The 22,381-nt window shown below is 41.0% G+C and overlaps 1 protein-coding gene across 4 annotated transcripts in view; it reads right to left on the bottom strand.

The window, feature by feature from the left end:
• Window positions 1-553: 553 nt before the first annotated feature.
• Window positions 554-22,381, bottom strand: part of FBXL20 (F-box and leucine rich repeat protein 20) — a 96,204-nt gene continuing 74,376 nt past the window's right edge. For 3 of the 4 annotated variants that reach the window (XM_040640699.1, XM_040640698.1, XM_040640700.1), the window contains 9 exons: window positions 21,793-21,888; window positions 19,741-19,867; window positions 18,409-18,483; window positions 15,677-15,807; window positions 13,418-13,478; window positions 12,441-12,485; window positions 10,729-10,785; window positions 9,408-9,620; window positions 554-7,661 (listed from right to left, as the gene is read on the bottom strand). In XM_040640699.1, the coding sequence (XP_040496633.1) occupies window positions 7,554-7,661; window positions 9,408-9,620; window positions 10,729-10,785; window positions 12,441-12,485; window positions 13,418-13,478; window positions 15,677-15,807; window positions 18,409-18,483; window positions 19,741-19,867; window positions 21,793-21,888 (913 nt within the window). In that variant the 3' untranslated portion in view covers window positions 554-7,553. The remainder of the gene's footprint in view (window positions 7,662-9,407; window positions 9,621-10,728; window positions 10,786-12,440; window positions 12,486-13,417; window positions 13,479-15,676; window positions 15,808-18,408; window positions 18,484-19,740; window positions 19,868-21,792; window positions 21,889-22,381) is intronic. The other variant, XM_040640701.1, reaches the window with a different exon arrangement.

Below are 22,381 nucleotides of genomic sequence, written 5' to 3'. Positions count from 1 at the left end.
GGAGTAAAAGCAGGTAGCTAGTATCTACCATGTGTCATTATTATCTTTTTAATCTTCACACTCTAAAGCAGATACTGTCATCCCCACTTTACCAGTGAAGAACGGAGAAGGAAGGGTCGACTAGCTGAGGTCATGCGGGTGGAAGTCAGGCACTTGGGCTTGGAGCCTGTATATCCAGGATACTATTTAATCATTCCTTCCTAGTCGGGGTGAGGGCAATGCTCTGCACAGAGAAGGGACTCAGGCTGACCTGCTGCCATCAAATGAATTAAAACAAAGGTTTTTTAGAAACTCTGATTTATATTACGTCTTCTGTTTTTCTCAGAGACAGGTGGAGCTCAGGGTATTAAATAAAGGCTATTAAAAAGGTATTAAGCCTATTAAAATAATAAATAAAGGGTATTAATTAAAGAATACTAAAAAATATATATAAGGATGCCAAAAAGAAGCCCCTTCATTCAGCCTCGGGAGCCTTTGCAGTTCTAAGGTTCAAGGAAGTTAAGAATCACAGCTCCGAGTCAGATTATTTCCGCAGCAAAATGAAAAGTCTTCACAGCTTATTTCCTTTAATTACATCATAAAACAAAATTAGAACATACAGGAAACAGTAATAGTTACATAACAATTTACTTTATATATTTATATATAAAAAACATTTTTCTTTTAGTCCAAAGATTTTAAAGCAAAAGGAATCCTCTACTGCCACCGTGGATTTTATTTTAAATACCCCCCCCTCCCCCCATCCTCAAGCGCCAAAAGTACTGGGTGGAAGCAGTCACTGGGACAGCTAATGGAGCCTGGTGTTCAGTCGCCCAGCCGGGGACTGTCAGCCGCTGGGGCAGGCCTGGTGGAGAAACAGGCAAGCAGCAGCTCCCGCCCGGGAAGCACGCTGGGCAGGCCCGATGGCTGCAGGAGGCTTCGCCACAGCAAGGTTTGGGACCAGACCCTGCCGGTCAACCACCCTCTCTGCCTTCTGTCTCCTCAGGGGGAGAGGGGTCAGAAGGGCTTAGTGCAGGGATGGAACAGCCTGGTTTGAAGGTAAAAACGTCTCCCGCAGCACCATTTGCCCACCTATGTCTGTCCTCGGGCAGAGTCTGACAGGCGGGGGTGGTCCTCCCAGCTGTCGGAGCTCTGCGCTGGTCTGTGCTCTCAGGGTCACCGGGTCTCAGGGTCACAGCAAGGCTGAGGAGAGCAGCCGGGAACCGCCTGAGGCAGGTTACCTGGAAACAGTTCCTGGTAGGAAAAAGGAGGCGGCCAGGGTGGGAGGCAGCTGAAGGCTGAGTCGCTACACAGGAATGGAGAAAGGCAAAATGCAGAAGAGACCTTTCTCCCCCCCGACGGACCAACCAATCGACCGACCAACCAACCGTAACCCTTCTAATAACCCTCCTAACCCTTGGGCCTGGGCAGTCACAGATCCTCAGGGGCCAGCTCCGAGCCGCAGCCTGGTGAGAAAACACCCAGCACGGAGCTTCTGCTGAGCCCCACCCCGCGGCTCTTGCCTGTGTTAGAGGTTAGCATGGAGTTTGGGGGTAGGGTGAGGAGGAGAGTAAGAGAAGAAATCTCAGGCTCACCTCCTTCCTCACTTATTAGAAAGTAACAGTCATCAGAGAAGCACAGGTAAGAAATTATTCTTAAGGGCAGGAAAAAACATGTAAACCCAGAAAAGCAGCAGCAAAGGTTTCACTTTTTACAGGTCTATTATATAGCACTAGGAAAGAAAATCATTCAAGTCTCTGGAGGGCGAGGAGGGGGGAGGTAAAGTAATTAATCAAACCATGCCAGTTAGAGACTCCTTTTTCAAGTTAGGATTTTCTAAGACTTTCGGTTGTCGTTCACTAGTGCCATAAGAAAAAAAGGAAGGAAGGAAAGAAGGAAAGAAGGAAAGAAGGAAAGAAAGAAAGAAAGAAAGAAAGAAAGAAAGAGAAAGAAAGAAAGAAAGAAAGAAAGAAAGAAAGAAAGAAAGAAGAAAAGAAAGAAAAGGAGAGAAAGAAAAGGAGAGAAGGAAAGAGAGAGAAAGAAAGACAGACAACACAGAAATAATGACTTCAGGGGCTGAGAAGGGTTAGGCTAAGGTAAGAAACGTGTGAGAGCAGCAGTGTGACAGATGTGAATTAGTGAAAGTAAATAGTAAGCAACAGTGACAAGCGAAACTTGGTGGGGCAAAGATTTCTTCTTCCACTTTAATAAAAAAGACATCACTTCCAAGATTTCCCTGGGTTCTTGGGGTGTGACGGAAGAGAAAAGGTCTGTGTCTGGACACCTCTCTTCTCCCGTCTCTTCTTGGGGTGGGGATTCTCACTCACTGCCTACTTGCTCCTGCCCTGAGGAAAGCCACGCCCAGAAGCACTGGGGGTTCTTTCGAGGGTGCCAATCCCCATCTGGGTGACTCTGGTCGGCTGCGTGGTAGGCAGAAGCCCTCCGTGCTGGTGAGAAGGGCATGGAGTTCACTGGATGGAGAGGAAAGCAAATCTACTCCCATGTGTGAGGCAGGTGTTTCTACATATTCGGGACAGACACCTGTACCTGAAGCAAAGTGCCCCAGTTCCAGAACTGACTCTCTCCTTTACTTTGAATCTGATCTACCATTTTCCCACCCCAATTCTTCAAGACAAGACACTGAAAAACAGAAAACAGAGTCCATTGACACAGTTCTGGTTGCTCATGGTTCTTTTTCCTAAAAGGGCAGCGAAACACCTTGGCTGAGGAGGCGCAGACACTCAACACCTTCAAACCAGACTCCCCCGGGGGCTTACTCAAAAAACGCACGAGGCAGAGCCGGAAGAAGCACATTACAGAATCTCTCTTACTATCCCACGTGTGAGCTTGTCCAAGACATTTTTTTTCTGCTGAAAATTAAGTGTAACTCTGTTGGGCTCCAAAGATTCACTCAAGACTCAGCTGAGAGGTTCTTACTGACTTTCCTAAGGGTCAAAGCCTTCAGAGATGTAGATCTGATGTTCTTAAGAGTAATGGACAAACAGAGAGACTTGCTTTGTGAGGGAGAGCTGCAGAAACCCTTCATGCAGAAAAAACACTTGCCTCAAATGGTAGTTTCTGGCAAGCGGAGTTTTTCTCAAGTGAGAGGGCAAGCTTAGGGCAGCGTGTTCTTTGCTGGGGAGCCAAGCTGTTCAGTTAGGGCACCTGGATATAGCAAATAGAGCCAAATGTTATTCCCAAATTACCTGGGTTAATTATAGACTACCGACATGGTCTTCTATAGTTTTCTGTACCTTTCAATATTATGATTAAAATTTATGATAGAAATAAAGGTGACGAGAGGCGTAGGCTCCATATTTCCCCTCACCCTCCTACTGCTTTACGGTGCTTTGGGCCAAGATCATTGTAAGGGGGAGGGTCTGCCTCAAGACCTACAAACAAACATCCTCCCCCTCTTCTCAAACAAGTCTCGGCTCATTCACTCTGCCTGGGTTTGAGGTGGTTAAAGATCCTAGAACAGTGGGCAGATAGGAAGGCAATCTTTAAAAAAAAAAAAAAGTTCTGGAAGCTCAAAGAGTACCACTGAGTCCCTCAGCCAGGACGCACATGGGGATGGAAACCTTATCTTAAACCATGCACACAAGGAGGGAAAGGCAGAATAGACCCATTTCCTTTAAACCCCTCCTCTCACCCCGGTAGCACCTGTCATAAGCAGACATGACTTTCAGCACAATAAACATTAAACGGCCAACGGTCAACCATGATCCACAAGTGTTCCTTTTCTTCAAAACCACAGTCACCTAAAGATATGCTGTCCACACAGGCAGGCAGCCCCCTCTTCCTTCCGGTGCCACTCTCACACTTCCCTACAACTTCAGACCAGGACAAGTTCCCGCACACCTTGTTTACCCCCCACGGTATGAGTGGGCTATCAAACCGGTAACAAAGCATTTACAAGGCAATTAGAAATAAAGGAACCCAACTGCTGTAGTATTAGAGCTGTATTGAACAGTTCAAATGGTTTGGAAAGCCCAAAATAAAGCATCATAAAAATATTTGCCAGGTGTCCCTCTAAAACATGTGCTGTAAGGAATATGTAAAATTTCTGACTTATAGGTCTGCCACATCAACCTAATGGACGTGGAAATTTACAAAAACCATTTAAGAAATAGTCTTATATCCACTAAAGAGCAGAACAGAAGGAGAAAACTTTTTTTTTTTACATAGAGCACAATGCGCTTTCATATTCCAAATACTGGGGGGGGGGGGGGATAAAGCCAGATCCCCTTATTCCTCATATTCAACAGTGTGATTTCAACTTTGGTAAGCAAACATCCAAGACCACCCAGTGAAAAATGGCCTGAACCATACAAGAGCTACTGTAATCAAGGCTGCCCAGAGACCTTGCTTAGATCAAGACAAGGACCTAAAGAGAACGCTAGACTGGAGACATCGAGAATAAATCAGCAGCATCACTGGGAGTGAGATGGAGGCTTTAAATAGAAGGCAAGGATGAGTACAGGAAGAAAATGGGAGCAGTGGGGGAAAAAAGAAAGAAAGAACAAGAAACTAGGATCACCTTGATGGAGCCAGTGCAGAGGCCAGAAAAGACACTGATGTAGCAAATGACGCTGGAAAATGCAGGGGAAAGGCCGCTCGGAAAAGAGGTGATCCGGGTGTTTAATGTTCCCCACAGACACAACAATAACCCCTCCTGGCTACCTGCAGGTCTATGCAATAGCTCTGAGGGTACCTTCTGACTTATCCCAAATCTCTCCATTCACTGTATTCATCATGGAAGGCATAGAGGGCCAGGGCTCTGGAGTCAGACGAATGGGCCAAGAAGCTTTTCCTAAACCTCGGAAGCCTTACTGAATTTTCAAAAGTGTCCCTGATATTAAAGACAGGATGAGGGCCCTTTCCACCTGACCAAACTTACCATGTTCTGGGTTCTTACATTCCTTGTACATTTCATCAGCTGGCGTACATTGCAGATTGGCATAAAAAATCTATTTCTTTCCAAGCTTGATGGGCCTGAAGTTTTCTTGCGAAAGGAACAAGGCCTGACCACACACAAGCCAGTGCTGCACACTCCTTTCTTCTCTCACTAGACTCTGCTCCTGGCCAGACAGGTAGGGACTGCCTGAGCAAGTCCACAGGGACCCGCACGTGGATACACTCTTTGAGTTGAGATTCCAAGATGTTCATGTCCTGGTGAATAGGGTCTTTTACATTTATGTACTTTTTTAAGTAAAGAAGTACCTTAATCACTTCAACTGGTGGGCAATTTAAATCCATACTCACTAATCAATCAGGACTTTATGGTCAATTTGTTCAGGCAATACTAAAAAAAAACCCTTAATATGTTAGAGCAGATGGCCCCTAAATATCTCTCTTCTTACTTTTGTTTGAATGAGTGACCTGGGGATCTGAATATTATTAACCACATCTGGAAGGTGTGTGTGCATGTGCGTGTTATCTGTACATGTGGGATATAACCAGGAGAATGAGTCTCACTTTAAAAAGTCTATCCCTATGCCAACTAAACTCAAATAAAAAAAATTAAGTATATTCTTCATATGATAATTGGAAAAGAGGATAAGGGGAAGGGGGAATGAAAAATAAAAGTAATTTGAGCTTTTAAAAGGGCGTAATAAAAAACAGAATTTAAAATAAATTTAACATGCGAAATAATGGTGGACAGTACAGATTTCTAGCACCCTTTCATCGAACTGCTTGCGGAGAAATAAGTCACACTTCATTCCTACATATGCTGGTAGAGCCAGCGCCTGCAGCATTATAACAAGCCTTTCGACAGCCTAGATCACGCAGAAGATGATCTAAGATCATGGCAGATGGCACAATAATGTCCTAAAAGACCCCCCCCCCCAAAAAAAGTTGTCCTGTTAGAAACCACATAGGTTTCTAACTTTGGGGTTTATAAATCTACTTATACTTTAGAAACTCATTTTAGTTCCCTCATGCTTTATGACATTTCTGGGGAAAGGAAGGAAGCCTCTTCTTTGACTCTGAGTCATGGGCACTAGGACCTGCCTTCAGCTCTGCTGACCATGCTGGGCAGAGACACTGAACCCTCTGCTTCCTCTCAAAGCCTTCACCTGGTTACGCCTGTATCTCATTCATGGCAAGTCTGGAGCACGAGAGAGAGAGGGCTGACAGGTTTTGAAATGGTTCGGGTCCTTCGAGGTGCCAACATTCGAGATATATCATCAACACTGACATACAGTTGACCAACTGTCCTAGGGTCATTCTTGTATCCCTGACAGGCTGGAACAGGGGGGAAAAGAGAGAAACTGACCAGATGGACTGCACAGCAACTCCAGCAGCACGCTTACTAAAGCAAAACCACCTCACAGACACAAATCAGGGATGCTACTGCTCACACCCAGGTCTCGGTGAACATCCGGCATGTCCAAGCTTGGGGGCGGGGGGCTTTCGGCCTCAGTCTGGGGATTTGCCATTCCACTCTTTACTAGTAATGCATTTCTCTCTTCTTATTAAGAAGTTAGTGGAGTCTGATGGGAGGAAAAATGTGCAGGGAGAATACTGGGCACATCATGCGTATTATTACATATCACAAGGTATAACAGAAACCAAAAGGCAAAGTTTGTTTTTGTCAAAATAGTTTTAGCTCAATTTCTTCTCATACCATTTCTTGGTTTTGTGCGAGTTTCCCTTCAGACTGGCAAAGACTCAGGCAGGGTCCCCTAATGGTAAAATTTAGAATTAAAAAAATATTTATTGATAATGTCTCTTTTAAAAATGTCTGGTAACCCCAACTAATCATCCAAAATGCACACTGTAAACACAACAACAGCAAAAGAGTAACAACTGAGTGTGAGTAAGCAGACAATGAACAGGTGACAGACTGAGCAAGAGTGCAGGATGGAGCAACAAAGAACGGAAGACAGGTGCACAGTGTGCTACAGAGAGTGACAATGTGAGTGAGTAAGTAATCACATTTGGACCACAGCGATTTCAGTGCAACCATTTAGGAAACCTCTGGGCCAAATACTTAAAACACAGGAGGAGGAATGGATGAGCCTTCTCGTGAGCATGCTCAGCATGTTGGCATGGGAACAAGGAAGCACAGAAGCTCCGCAGTCATCTCGTGATGGATGGCTACCATTTAGAGGATGCAAAGAAATTTTCTTTCTGGTCCCTGGATACAACATGTATTGTTTTTCTATGCTTTCCTTGACCCTGGAGGACTGCAGTTGCTGTTCCAAAATCACCAAAGAAACCCCTTCACAAAATGAAGAAACTGCAGGAGCAGTAACACTGGGTTTGCTGGAATGCCCCCTTCCCTCCACCTTGCCTTTGATTTTCTTCTTGTCATGTCCAACAGGAATGGTTAAGTTTTACCAATCCACGTGATAAAGCCAGCATGGGCTTCAGTCCCCTGGTCACAGAACTAGAGTGGGTGGGGGTGAGGGTGGGTATGCATGTTATGTGTGGCTCTGGGGATCTGGACGCTGCCCTCACTTGGTAACCCTTGCCCAGAACACTGGGGTTGCTTCCACTGGAGACTCCATTGTAACTCTAGAAGTGTCATTAAATACTCAGTTCACCAAGGTTGACCACCTCCATTGTCATAGGATGATGCAGCATCTGCAGAATCGCTGTCTGCTGCCCCCTACTGATGGGGGTGGAGTGACAGGTGCGAAGTAGGCGTGGACTTTAATATTGGGCAAATGGGTCTGAAACAAGACAGAAACATTACTAAGACAGAGGGCTTAAAACAGCAACATTGCTTTTCAGAAAAAACACAGGGGCTGAGTGAACATAAAAGCAAGGCAGAGGCTAAGTACCAGTCAGGATGTTGAGAGGCCTGGGTTCTGCTTTGTAGTATTCCAGATTATTCTAAACGACTAACTAGCTCACATAACTTTGGTATCTGCTTCTTAATAATAAAACTGGGGAGGGGCGCCTGGGAGGCACAGCGGTTAGGCGTCTGCCTTCGGCTCAGGGCGTGATCCCGGCGTTATGGGATCGAGCCCCACATCAGGCTCCTCCGCTATGAGCCTGCTTCTTCCTCTTCCACTCCCCCTGCTTGTGTTCCCTCTCTCGCTGGCTGTCTCTATCTCTGTCGAATAAATAAATAAAATCTTTAAAAAAAAATAATAATAATAATAAAACTGGGGGAAAACTTCATATTAATCTCTTAACCTGGCCTAAAGGGATTGCTAGTTGGATTCCCAAAGTTGAAAGAAACTATACGTGCTTAAAATAATTTTTTCCAAGTCACTGTGGACAATGTTTCTTCTGATATTTTCTTAAAAACCTCATTATCCTCTTTTAACAACACACTGCTAGTTTTTACTACATAAATAGTTTCTGAATTCCTACCACACTCAAGGAACTGTGCTAGTTACATAGGGGAACAAAGACGGTCAACACGTAGACCCTGCTCTTAGGGAACTTAACAGTCTTGACATAAATAGCTAACTGAAAACGGAAAAGTGCTAAGTGATGATTTGAGAACAGATAAAAAGTCTTGAAGACTCAGAGATGGAAGAGATTCTGGATAGCCAGGCAGGTCTAGGCAGCCTACTGCAAGGAGGCCATAGAGGAGGCTCTGACTGGTCTGTGGCTCTCCTCTTTTGATGTAGAACGAATACAGCTGCAAGGCTTCCCCGTTGCAGTTATGCTCTCAGTCTGCTGGGTCAGAAGGGAGAGGGAGAACTAAGGCCAACTGGAACTCAAGATGAGGTTTGGTGCTCCTTTATGCACTCAGATGCCATATGGCCAACATGGATGCTTTTAGACATTGGTTGTAAGGGCCTAACTAGGCACAGTGCCTCTCCCACAGCAGGTGTGAAGCAGATGTTCCAATAAATGTCTGTTGAGCTGAATAACCTAACATATAGATTCATCCATCCTTTTATAACCTTCTTGCCGGCAACCTGTCTTCCAGTCATTTGACTATGCATGGGTCTTTTTAGTATGGAGGATGGGGCTAAAAGAAAAGATTAAAAAAACCCACAAAACTACTTAATCCATTTGTTGTCTTAAAAAATAAGAACCACAGCAAAAGGGTCTGATGTGAAAGGAAATACAAATTAAACTCTTAAATCCCATTTAACTATGTATTTTCTTTATGTTATTTCGTTCTTTCCTGAATCTGGCATGTGTTTCTGACTCTGGGCATGTTATTAAGCCCTGGACATTACCGGAGAGACTCTGCTGGGAGGAGACCTACATTCTTCCCCTCAGTGGGTATTTTCCCACTAAATTTCCATCTGGAACAACAAGTAAAAACTATCTACCTTTAGGTTTGCTCATTTTTTTCTCTTTGCTAAATGTCCAAGTAAATATAAAATCACAGAAATCTAAATCTAAAACAAAAACAAACACACACACACACAGGAAATGGAGGAGGGACAAAAAGAAAGAAGGAAAGGTGCCGAGAGCACCAGAGCTGAAGAGTGTGCAGCCATCTTTACCCTGAGTCTCTTGATCCCAGCCCGCGTGATTTGCTGGCAGTCATAGAGTTCTATCCGCTCGAGGCTGTGACAACTCTTCAAGTGCTCCAGGGAAGCATCTGTGATTAGTGGGCAGTTGTCCAGTTCAATCACCTCCAGCTGGTCATGGGCGCAGGCCCCATTCCCCAGGTGACGAATTCCATCGTCTGTGATCAGCTCACAGTGAGACAGACTCTGCAGCCAAATAGAGCAAGGAAGGACACTGAAACATCTCATGGCATTCTTCTAGCTACTGGCCTGTGGACAGCCAAGAAAGGAAACCTTCTGGGCTGGACTGTGATGTATATGGAGCCATCACCAGATCCATGTGGTGAAATGAAGAAAGCAAACTAGAGTTGCTGGGGTCCTGCTTTTGACTATCATTGACTGAAGTTTCTGCATGCAATTCTTTTTTTGGGTGGGGAGGAGGAGAGAGTGAATCTTAAGCAGGCTCCCTGCCCAGCATGCGGCTGGATCTCACAACTCTGAGATCATGACCTAAGCCAAAATCAAGAGTTGGATGCTTAACCAACTGAGCCACCCAGATGTCCCTCTGTGTGTGATTCTAAATATACTGTGTGAATTCATGCAATGACTATGAAATAGTTCATGAACAAAACACGATACCCACCCCCACATACAAATTAACACTTTTCTACAGGTACAAGAGGGACTCAATTTTTCTTGAACGAAACATTCTGGAATTTGGACTAAATACTGAATACCTGGTACAGGGGAATGTCCAAACAGGCAACTAACTGAAGATGATTCCTACACCCGTCAGGTGTGGTCATCTCTGCACACAATTCCTTTATCAATTTTCCTTAAATCCCTGGCTCCTCCACGTCAGAACCCCCCGTCCCAATTCTGGATGGTAACATACCACCAAACACATACAAAAGATGAGTCTGGACACAAAATAGTTAAGCAGAATGCTTTCCCACAGTGTTACTGGAAACAGCAGCAGAGGACACCCCTAGTAAAGCCTTGATTAGTTCTGTTTTACAGGACCATTTAGTCTCAAGGTGAGGCAAACTGTATTTTGGGCCATCTTGTCTCCCGGACCCCTGAAATTAAAACATTATTCAGGTTGAAGTGTAACTAACGTGGGAGGGAGAACTCATACTCTCCATGTCACTTTTCAATCACCCAGTACTCATACATAATCCCTGGGTCCTCTGCAAGTTGGCAATTTGCAGAAATATGCTTTCCTAAAATGGCAGCCAAACACCAAGAAGAAAGTAAGAGGTAGGTTTTGATTAAATCCAATGAATACATAAAACTTCTAAAAAGTCAAACTTACCAATACTTGAAGTCGAGGACAGTGTATAGAAAGTTGGATTAACGTGCTATCTGTTATCTGAAAGAAATACTTAAGTTTATTACAGGTAGAATTCCAAAAAAGCTTCATGGCTGTACTCATTCTTGAGTATACCTGTGTTCTAAACTGATACCCTGATATTAATCATAAAGTAACAGAACCTTAAGACTGAAATCCCATCAGCTACTTGAACCTGTTCCTTGAGAACCTATCCAGGCAGGTTTGAACACATGTAGTCATCTGTAGTTGTCATCTTTGAACAAGTCTGTTGAAAATTCTGTTGTTTTTGAAATGAATGAAAATCTGTCCACTTGTAATTTCCACCCACTGGACTTTGTTTCACCTCCTTAGGACCACCAGAGAAAAGAATCAGAAGTTGCTGCTCCATAAAAAAAAAAAAAAAAAAAAAAAAAAAAAGTGGGAATATCCTCAAATTTTTAAGTATCTATGGCCTACATTTTATAAGCCATGCAACAACTCTGATTTGATAACTTGGGTGTCAGGTATTTTCCCAAAGGTGGCAGCAAAGGGGCTGCTGGAATCTGGGTTACCTATGAACATTCAAGAAGGAGGAAATCTTGAAGGAAGAACAGTCTTTTATAGATATCTTAGGCTGGAAAGTAAATCAGTTGTTCTTTTCAAAAGCTCCTCCAACTCTGAAATGACGATGAGGATTATCACATACGCAGCTTCACTGGGGCTAAGAAATGGTGGGGGACGAAAGGCTGGGGAGGGCATGTGTGTGCCCATCACTGAGAAGGAGAAACACTGAAGAGGACACACAGGACACTCAGGCATATGCAAGACATAGACTGATGTGAACAAGTTTTAGTTTAGTAAGAACAGTTGCTAAGGAGTGTCTGGGTAACAAGTAATTTAGAAAAAACTGACCACTACAGTTACTAGAAGTATCTTTATTTTTACCATTAAAAAAATTTATTAATCTATCTTCTTTTTAGGAGTCCCCTTTCAAAATTTCCCTCTGATCAACTAGTAATGTTAAAGCTCTTATAATTGGTAATAAAGGAAATTGTTGTTAAGGCAGTATTTGGTCAGTCTGTCTGCCCAAAGGGCAGAGTGGGATCTCCAGGGCTAATGATGTAAGAGGTCCAGGGTTTCATTAAACTAAAAAAAAAAAAAAAAAAAAAGGCAGTGCTATATTGTCCACGTGATGGGGCTTTATTTACTAGTATTATAACCCTATAGGTCTAAGGAAACATTTTAACATCTTTATGGCCTGAATGCTTGGGCCTTCTTTCTTTCCACTGGTAACCTTATTGATGGCATGTATTTTCCCCGTTCCTTACCACACATACCTGAGTACTTCTGCCTGGGATGCCTGGAGGACACCTCGATAAAGGAAGAACCAGCAATGGCGCCAGGCGCTCAACTACATTAGGATAGGGCACTGAATGTTTTGATGTGCATGTATTATATAAGTTTCATTTTCTTTGTCCTAAGTTTCTATCATACTGTATTTCTTTCTTCCTTTTTTTTTTTTTTTTAAGATTTATCTATTTTAGAGAGGTGGGAGAGGTCGAGGGGCAAAATCTCAAGCAAACGCCCCACTGAGTTTGATCCCATAACTCTGAGATCATGACCCAAGCCAAAATCAAGAGTCAGACGCCTAACCGACTGAGCCACCCAGGCGCCCCTATGACGCTGTATTTCTGAGCAAAAATTCACACTCTTACCTGAACACACTCTTCCAGGTCCATTTTTTCAAGCTCATGGCAATTCTACAGAATACAAAACCAAACATTATAACACCAACATTTAAAACATGGGAAAATTTAAAGCCAGAAAGCTAAGTAGTAGTATTAAATACACTGACAAAATCTTCCAAGTTTCAGAGCTGATGTCATTCCAATGTCACTTTCTGCCTTAATTAATCACACATTTTAAAAGGCCTTGATCACAGTGGAAATTTCTCAATTATTCTACATTTGAAGTATCTAACATCTCGTCAGTCCAAGGGAATAAATTTTCTGAACATTAATACCAAGCTAACACAGATCCTTCCAACCATAAATAATTTAATGAAAATTACTTCTCTGGAAGAATGGAAGGTAAACTTTGCACCCTCATTGAGTTATGTTATGCCAAGTGCTGTCCCCCACCCGTTCGTCTTCCATCAGTCTGCCTGAAAGCAAATGTTCCTCTCCATATTCCATTATATACTAGTTAAAGGCAGTATAATTTTAAATACTATCATTATACAGTGATTTATAAAACCATTCTAAGTATTTATTCTAGAGAACACAATAAATCTCTTAAACTGTCTCCATTTAAAATCAGGCCTATATGTTTCTTTCAACATTACTCTGACTCACCAGTCACATACCAAATAACCAAGAAAGTTTTTTTTCACGAAGCACTAGAAAGACCCTGCCTAGTTTACCATCTCATGAAAACATGGCAAATCAAGTCTCAAGAAGGAGCATCATGTTCTCTAACGCACGTCTGTCTTTCCAGAGGTCTTTCCTGGGTTCTACGGCCTATGGCTGCAGCATGAGAACGCTCGGGCACACCAGCCACAGAGAAGTTCCCTCACACCCCACACCCTCAAATCTGCTGCCATTCCACTTCTCCCTCATTGCTCACTATTCTGAAAGAAAAAAGAAAAAAAAAATCCCAAACCAAACCTACAGAACCTGGAGAAAATACTTACCCTGGCCAGAGTGGTAAAGCCTACATCTGTTAATTGAGAACACCTTGCCACTTCTAATATTCTGTTTAAAAAAAAAAAAAAAAAAAAGTGAACGTCAAGCCCTTGTTCCCTGAAAACTGGGTTTATTAAAACAGGAAGAATTTAAGAAAACAACCGCCTATTCCCTAAGCACTGCGTGATATAGTGACCTTAACAGCTAAGCAAGTCTGTATACAGATCTTGCCATTCATTTTCATGGAGTCATCATAAAGTGGTCCTGTAAATACCACATTTCAGGGTGATGCAATCAGAAGAATATAATAGAAGCTTGTAGTTCATGCCAAAATGCATGAAAAAATGCATTTAAAAGCCTTCTTGATGGCATACTGCTTACCCCCAGAGGGCAGCCTGCTCCTAGAAAACAAAGGAAATGGAGATAAATACTCTGTTTCAATCAATCTGTTGCTCAAGAAAATTATTCTCTTTCCCTATTTTACATGTAGGTTCACTCAGATTTAAATAGCTTTTAAAAATGCTATGAAGGGACTGGTTAATTACAGGCCTGTCCCAAGTATGAAATTCCATACTTATGAAAAAATGCCCTTAAGCTTCCTGCCTCCTCCCACAGGCTCCCAGGGAGGCCCAGTGCAGAGCGGGGCTGAGCTGGCAGCCACTCTCATACTCAGGAACTGCTGAACACCAACCGAAACACTAACCACAGGACCGGGGAATCAAAGGTAGAACTTTTCTGTGAAAAGTTTAGTGGCGTCTGCATGACAGTACCAAGTAACATCTTTATGTTTGCTTACAAATTACTTACTACATAAGCTGAAACACATAAAGCTACAGAGGAAATTATTATCAACTAACAATCAATTAGAAATGAATGTCTAATGGGAACGCATGATCTGACTGAATACAACTTTTTTTTAAATTTTATTTATTTATTTGACAGAGAGAGACAGCCAGCGAGAGAGGGAACACAACCAGGGGGAGTGGGAGAGGAAGAAGCAGGCTCCTAGCAGAGAAGCCTGAAGTGGGGCTCGATCCCAGAACGCCGGGATCACGCCCTGAGCCCAAGGCAGACGCTTAATGACTGCGCCACCCAGGTGCCCCTGAATCCAACTTTTGATTATCATATTTGAGAGCCTTTCTGTTTGAACAATAAAATAAACCATGAAGGAGTAAGGAGCTGAACACTCTTCCCTTTAAAAGAGAAAAAGGTAATGTGTAAGATTTTTAGGGAGGAGTCTGGCTACCTCCTTAGCCCCAGGCCTCTGATATTATTAATTTTGACCAAGTCTATGATCTATCAAGGAATTTTGATAATCTAGGCAACTTTTAATAATTATGGTTAGGCCCCTGGCCAGGTGATAACAAAAAGCTTTAATAAAGTTATATGGGTTTATAATGATTATTATATGTGGTTTCCTGGGTTCTGGAGCCAGACTGCCTGAGTCTGAATCCTTGCTCCTGAACTCACTAGCTGTGAGACCTTGAACAGATTACCTGACCTCTCTGTGCTTCAGTTTTCTCATCTGTAATATGGAGATAATGACAGTACTTATATGCTATTATGAGGACTGAATGAATTAAAATTTGCAAATCACTTAAAACAAAGGTTAACATATCTAATATATAAGTACAATAAAAAGTTCTGTTTTAAAAACAAAATAGGTACATGGGGATTGGCTCTATTTATTACAAAATAGCACATTGTGTTTTACAGAACCAATATGGGTTTGAAACCATGTGCATGCTAACATGGCATTCTTAGTAAAATATTCAGCCAATCCTATATTTAGGCAAAGAGGAGGAACCATAAAGAAATCAGCCTTGCTCTAAAAGACCATTAGCACAAAGGAAGTTTTCCTGCAGGGCTGTTTTTTCTTTTTAAATACTTACTGCTAAGTACCTGGCATCATTACCACAAGGTAAATAACCACAGGACAGGCCTTTAAAAATTTTCTTCAGAAAGGAATTACATGAAAGTATTAATAAGAGAAAAATGCCTTTATTTCATTTCTCAAGTAATGAAATAAAATGTTAATTTTTTTCCTAGTATGGATAGCAAGAAGTCGGAAACGGGGACTACCACCCCTTGGTTTAAGCCAATTACATGTAATCAAATGAGGTACAAAGCAAGTAGGTTAGCATCTAAAAGGGTAGTAGCCTTATAGGGTCTACCTTAAAAATCTCAAAGTTCCAAGGAATAAATTCGGGTGAAGAAGACCTTTGTTCCTTTCCCCTGATTTTTTCAGCTAAACAAGAAATGTTTACCTAAGCCGCGGGCAGTTCTGACCTAGAGCATTCAGGATGGCATCTGTGATGTTGGAGCAGCCGGAGGCACAGAGGGACTGTAACTTATGGCACCCTCTGCATATAGTAATGAGACCTTCATCTGTGATTTGCTAAAAAATAAGAGCAAAAAGCCCCCATTGATATTAGTAACCTAGCAGAAGAAAAAGAAGGAAAAAATGTTACCTCTGAAAATAAGCACCAAAAAGAAATAAAACCGATTTATTATCAATCAGGTAGCAGACCTAAAAGAAAACGAACATATTGTTTCTCCTTTTCAGTTCCTTTTAATTTACTGTGCTCATTTCTTTTTTTTTTTTCTCTTTAAGTCGGCTCCATGCCCAACACGGGGCTTGAACTCACGACCCTGAGATCAGAGTCATATGACTAAGCCAGCTAGGCACCCCTGTGCTCATTTTTGGTGTAAAGGAAAGAAGCTATAATGGGATTCTTTTAACATAATGGGACTGGGAACAGCATGAGGTGCATCATGGGGTAGATTCAATTAAATTACTTTAAAAAACCTAGAAAACAGATAGAAGAGCAGTATAAACATATTTACAAGTTCAAAATTGACACTGACATTAAGTTACCGAAAAAATAAAAACAACCTGTGGATGACAGTTGCAACTTCATATCAACCACAGATCTATTTCTCTTTTTTTCCATTTAGTTCTTTAATTGTATAATATAAAGAATATTCTAATTTATGGAGATAAACAGCTGTATCCAACTCAAATATAATTTTGTATGTTTTAAATTATCTTAAAATAAAAAAAAAAGGTCACACCAAAATGTCAGCTGAGGGAAAAAAAAAAGATGCCACGTATAAACATCTTAACACGTTGGATGTGATTAGCACTTCAATTTGTCCTGCTAGATTCACAAATTTTGTGTAAGCCTCAGAATAAAGCTCTCCTGTCATCTCTGTTCAGTCAGTGTCCTTAGGTTGCCAGGACAATTGGGGGGAAAAAAAATCAAGCTTTAAATATTCACTGCTTAAATCAGTATATTCTCAATATTGTATAACTGAAGCAAGATACAGGTAAAAAAAATGGACACTAAGGCAGATACAAGATGTATTGTGAGGATAAATTAACGAGGATCAACACATGTGGGAAATAACTAAGTAAGTGCCATGCAAGTGTGATGTGTAGTTATTACTAAACGAGGATAACTGAAACGTAAAGGGGGAAGCAGCAATCATCAAACATGCATATGTATAAGGCCAATGAGAATTTGTGTCACAGAATAATTAGGAAAGTATTGCAGGGCTGTGCTGCATTTTCCTTCTTAATGTTTTCAAGTCTATAAGGGATTATTGAGGAAGAATGATGAGGAAGTCATATGTAACAATTCTTCAAAGTTTAAAAAGAATAAAATTTGCTAAACTTTTATGTTTTCAACTTAGTCAAGAAACAAAGAATGGATCAAGAATGTACTTTGGTCACGTCAACAGTTTTGGGGCAGAAACGTGAAGTCTTAGGAATGAGAATCATTGCATCACATTCTACAGAAGGAATGACTTATGCCCTAAGATCTGGGTGTGCTTACCGGCTGTGATTTCTGTCTGCTGGAGGGGCCAACGGAAAGAAACTAAAACAGCAGACGGTAGGTATGGTATATATGTGTACGTAACATATATCCACACACATATATCCCGAGTGTATCTGTGTGTATATATATATGTACGTAAGATCCAAAGATACCCGAGAATAGTTTTTTCCTATCACTGTTAAGATGCTGGTTTCATGTTTACACAGTTGTGTAAGCTCTTCCTGTCAGGCCAAATATTTCGGTTTCATAAATGAAATTAGGCCAATTCTGAGAGTTAGCAACTATGGCAATCAGAATTAAAAGGAAGTGGTGATCAGACTTAAAAGGAATCTCATTCCTTCAACTCAGTCTTCAGGAGCCTCCCAAGCAGATCATTATCAGCACCATCCCTTAAGGGCTGGAAGGGGAGGTTGCTTCAATTGCACAAAATGTGGCCCTTTATATGTCACCTTCAAACAACTGCAGTCTCAAGTTTCAGGTGATCATACAAGAAAGGGAGGGGATAATGAGCAGAAGTTTCAGCAAAAACAAGGCAAACCCTCATCAACTCTTTCATTGCCACCAGAGACTCTCACTCCAAGGCAACACGTATTTGTAATTTTCAAGGCAAGAGCGAAAAGCTGAAAGTGTATTGTCAATGTTCTAGGACCCTGAATAGTTTCAGCAAACTCTCTGAGCAAAATGCAGGGGTTCGAGGATAGACGCAAGAAAAGCGGACAGTCTAAGCAAGCGGAATGTGGATTACAACTACTACCTGGAAATGATTCAGAGGGTACATTTTGCCCGTCGTTTGTTTAGATCAGTGGTTCCCAATAGTTAGACTCACTGACAGATCTTAACTGGCATGACTGAAATTTAATTAAGCAAGAATATTCTAAGTACTAAAGTCTGTGAATAATTCACTTCTACAAGTAGAAAAGAAAAGGGGTGGAGTTTTACTTAGCTTACTTGGAATCCTGCATGAGCTATCTTCTATATGACCTAGATCGAAACCCTCAGGAGGGAGGGAGTGTTGTTAAGCATGCCAAGAATCATCTGTGTGTTTCCTGTGTCCCCAGGGTTGAGGTGGAAAAACCACTCGTCTTGATGACTGAAGCTCGTACAATATTACTGAAATGAATTACTAATACGAAAGAGTTGTGGGAAGGACTGCTTACTAAGCAAGTCTGCAAGTTCAAAGTCACCAGTTCAGGACAGTGTGCACCTATGTACTTGAGAGCTTCATCTTCTAGCTAGAAAAATTAAAAAGACAGAAAAAAATGATTACTAACATTGTTTCAAGGGATAAAGATTTAGGAGTATACATATTCATCCATACATTCTAAAAACAGCCAACCAAGTTTCAAAGGAACAATGAACCAGAAACAATGACCCATGATCACATAAAGGTGTAATTCATGTCACTGGTATGGTCATCAGTACTTTTCACCAGTTCCAACCACGTCAAATTCATATGATCACCAAATCAAGGAAAAGATAAAATAAACACTGCCTAATGTTTATGGATTTTTTCTTCTGATAAAATTAAGTACGCCTCACAGCAGTTTGCTCAGGGATTATGAAGCTAAAATAATTTTCACACTTCTATACTTCCTATATAAAGTTTTTTTAAAAACAAACTTTTGGGAGCAGAAGCTGAGAAAGGAATCCGGTTTATCTGCTGCTGGAAGATCAGTGCCATGAGTACAGTGCTGAGAACAGATGGCAAGTAATTGATTATAATGGTGCATTCCAATCAATATTTTTCAGGATTCCATAAATAACCAGAAGCTCAAGCTGTTGTTTTAAGGCAGTCTTACTTCCAGAGCTCTGTTTCGAACAATGGAACTCCTCCCATCATGGTGAAGAAGTAAGGGCATTTTTAACAAAATCCACGGGATGGTTTCAGTCACCATTAATAAAATAATGTCACAAGAGCCTAGCCCTACTTTGTCCGTCACTTCTAAACTCACTTTTGTTATTTCCTTCGAGATGCTGCCATGTCAACTCCTTTTTTTAGTCACAGTAAAACACAAAGATAGTAAAATTTTAACGACAGAATATGCTGGGATTCGTAATGTGACTTGCAGGAAGTAAACACCAACACTATAAAATGTAGGTTCTGTATATTTGGCACATTTAACCTGGTAGTTAAACTACTAGTGAAAATTGCTAACTAAGACTGCCTTCCTTGCCTCTCCAGTTCAAGGTCTCAGGCAGTGACAACATGGCAAGTTCTCTTCTCAGATTAAACTGCGAAACTTCCTGCCTATGGTGCAGGCTCAGTGTGATTTTGTCTCCCCATCCTGCCTCCCCTCAAAAATTGTATCTTCGGTCAGATGTTAATTATTTTCATATTTTTTTTACTCTAAGGAAGACGCTTTAATTTTTGGTAAGCATGTACCTTTGGTCATTAATATACAACTACGTATTCCTCCAGCCAATGTATCTGGGCTGCTTACAAAGTTCACGGTTCTTCTAAAATTCACAAGCACTACATGGAGTATTACCTGTGTGCAGCCTTTTAAGAATAAGGCCTTGAGACCCCCACAGCCTCTCACTAGTGCTTGGATGCCATCCTTGGTTACTTGGTCACACCAGGAAATGTTTAATTGCTCCAACAGTGGACATCCCTCACTTAGGACAAAACAAAATGAAACAGATATATGACTAAATCCAATTCCAAAGGCACCAAAGTCTCATTTCACTGGCTATTTAGTCAGGGAATGGCTACAGCCCCATGCTTTCCCACAAGAATATACTCATTTACTTAACACAGACTTAGAATACAGGCAATCTCACAACAACAACAAAGCATATTTATCAATGTTGGTTGAGTTCATGTGGGACTGTAGCACTAGGAGGGCTATCTCTAATCCAGCTAAACTAACACGCACAAAGCACAATACTGTTTTCCAGATATATCAGATTGTTATGGAGGTTTACCCTTTCCAAATATATTCTTTTTGCACTTATCACATGTTTAAAAGGCCTCTGGAAATGGGAACTAAGTGACCTGTTCAAGTTAACAGAGTAATTAGTGAAGAGTTTAGATTAAGATTCTTTATCAAATAATTCTATTACTTATCAAAATAATAATGAAGAGGTTTTAATTTTTATTTAAAAAATTACAAAGGATCTACAAATTTTCCTGATCTGTGAAGTCTCTAGAGTACGGTCTCCAAAGGCTAAATTTAGGCTATCCTGTGTTTGATCTCTGCCCTATCAAATATCAGTTTCATCTTTGATTTCGCATTTGAACTATGCAAGAATCCCAAGCTCTGTGATATTCTTTGGAAAATATTGCTTTAATTGTTTTAGAAGATGAAGGCAGGGGATCTTGGTTCAAGTCCATTCTTCAACATTAATAGTATGAGTTCAGACAAGTCACTTTAGGAAACGCGACTGAACTTCTCTTAATCTAAGGTCAGCCCTTGCCTATGTTCTCCCCATATGGAAGCACTCACGTCTACAACAGCACTTATCACACTGTAATATGACAACATGTTCATTATTTTTTCTCCCACTAGACTCTGAGCAGCTACAGGGCAGCAACAATACCTTATTTAGTGAAGTTAAATCACAGTCCCTGGCATTCAAAAATGTTTTATTTTTTCTTATCTGTGTCTGTCCTTCCTATCTGCTTCATGTGGTTTTCAAATAAATGAAATCATTTGTGAAAATATTTTATAAACCATAAATGTTATATCACCCTACTTATTATCCCACATGGCAAATAACCTTAGATACATATGTACTCAGTACTCGTAAGGGAGGTCTAGAAGCCCTTTTTAGATTACTTATACTCAACTAAATCTGCATTTCTTTTAATAGCTTAATTTTTACTATTTACAAACATAACCAATACATGGGACCATAATTACCTGTAAAAGACTGATAAAAAAGTAAAGATAAAATGAGAACAGACATTTCACCCTCCTTTTTAAGGTACACCTTCTGGTAATGTACTTTAAAAAATACATTAATATTAAAACAAACTTACTGAGTGCTTATTATATGCCAGAAACTCTCCTAAGCACTTTATATATATTAGGTTGAACCACATGAAGTGTCATTTTTATATGACAAAAGTTGTTAAATACTGGCAACTTTGTATGGTTTGGCCTAATATTATCAAACAATGATAATACTGTTTAATCCTAACAACAGCACTATGAGATGATAAGGAAAAGCTCACAAGGGTTATATTTGTTCAAGGTACCTGGTTAATCACCTGACTCCAGAGTGCTGCTCTGATCACTAAGCTATAACGATATGTGGCGTTTAGGGGAGTGGGGGCAACCCAGCCTTCACAGAAATCTAATCATTCGTGCATGCGCTGTACCAGTCTGTTCAGAAATCCTAGTTGCCTCTAGTCATTTCACCTGTGACTTGTGTCCTGTGATTCGGGCAAATGATAAAACAAAAGATCTATTCTGAACTACAGTACATATCCATAAAACATAGTTTCCCTCAATTCCAACTTTATTTCAGTTATTTGAAATTTTTAAAAAATCAGTATTTGTTCCAATTATCGGATATTCTTGTTATAAGACATTTACCTCAGAGCTTTGAGAGACATGTTTGTTATTGATGTACAGGAAGCCAAGTCAAGGTGCCTGAGTTTGGAACAGAACTTGCTAAGGCTAGTACATGTACTGAAAAGTGGAAAAAGGAGAAAATGAATAAACAAACAGGAACACATCTTTAGTAAATCATACACAATTCTCATTAAACACGTGTGTATACATAAGAACTGTAAAGTTTCCATACCCCAAGTAAGAGCAGTCATAAATCCTCGGACCTTTCACACTGAGGTGCCATTCACAAAGAAGAAAGGCTGTGTTGTGTATGAGAATTAGCATGAGGGGATGATGCTTCATTCGCATTTGGAAACGTTTAACAGCAAACTACCTATGTGCTCCTAGGAGACCTATATGCATTTTGCAAATACAGAAATACCAGAAAGCTAGCTTAGAACTTGCTGGCAAGTGGTGCAACATGAAGACTGAAAGCTCTGTCTCTGCTCTTTCATTTAAATCTCTGCTCAAGATAACCTTTTGCGTGGCAGTAATGAAATGGTTGGATTTTTGCAAGGTATACTGAGGTTGGACGGGTACCAGGCTTGAATAAGCTAAGTGATGTAATATT

Source organism: Ursus maritimus, unplaced genomic scaffold (assembly GCF_017311325.1).
Source record: "Ursus maritimus isolate PB19 unplaced genomic scaffold, ASM1731132v1 scaffold_24, whole genome shotgun sequence".
Taxonomy (NCBI): Eukaryota; Metazoa; Chordata; class Mammalia; order Carnivora; family Ursidae; genus Ursus; species Ursus maritimus.
Note: the sequence above shows the minus strand (reverse complement) of the source record. Positions and strands in the feature narration are given on the sequence as shown.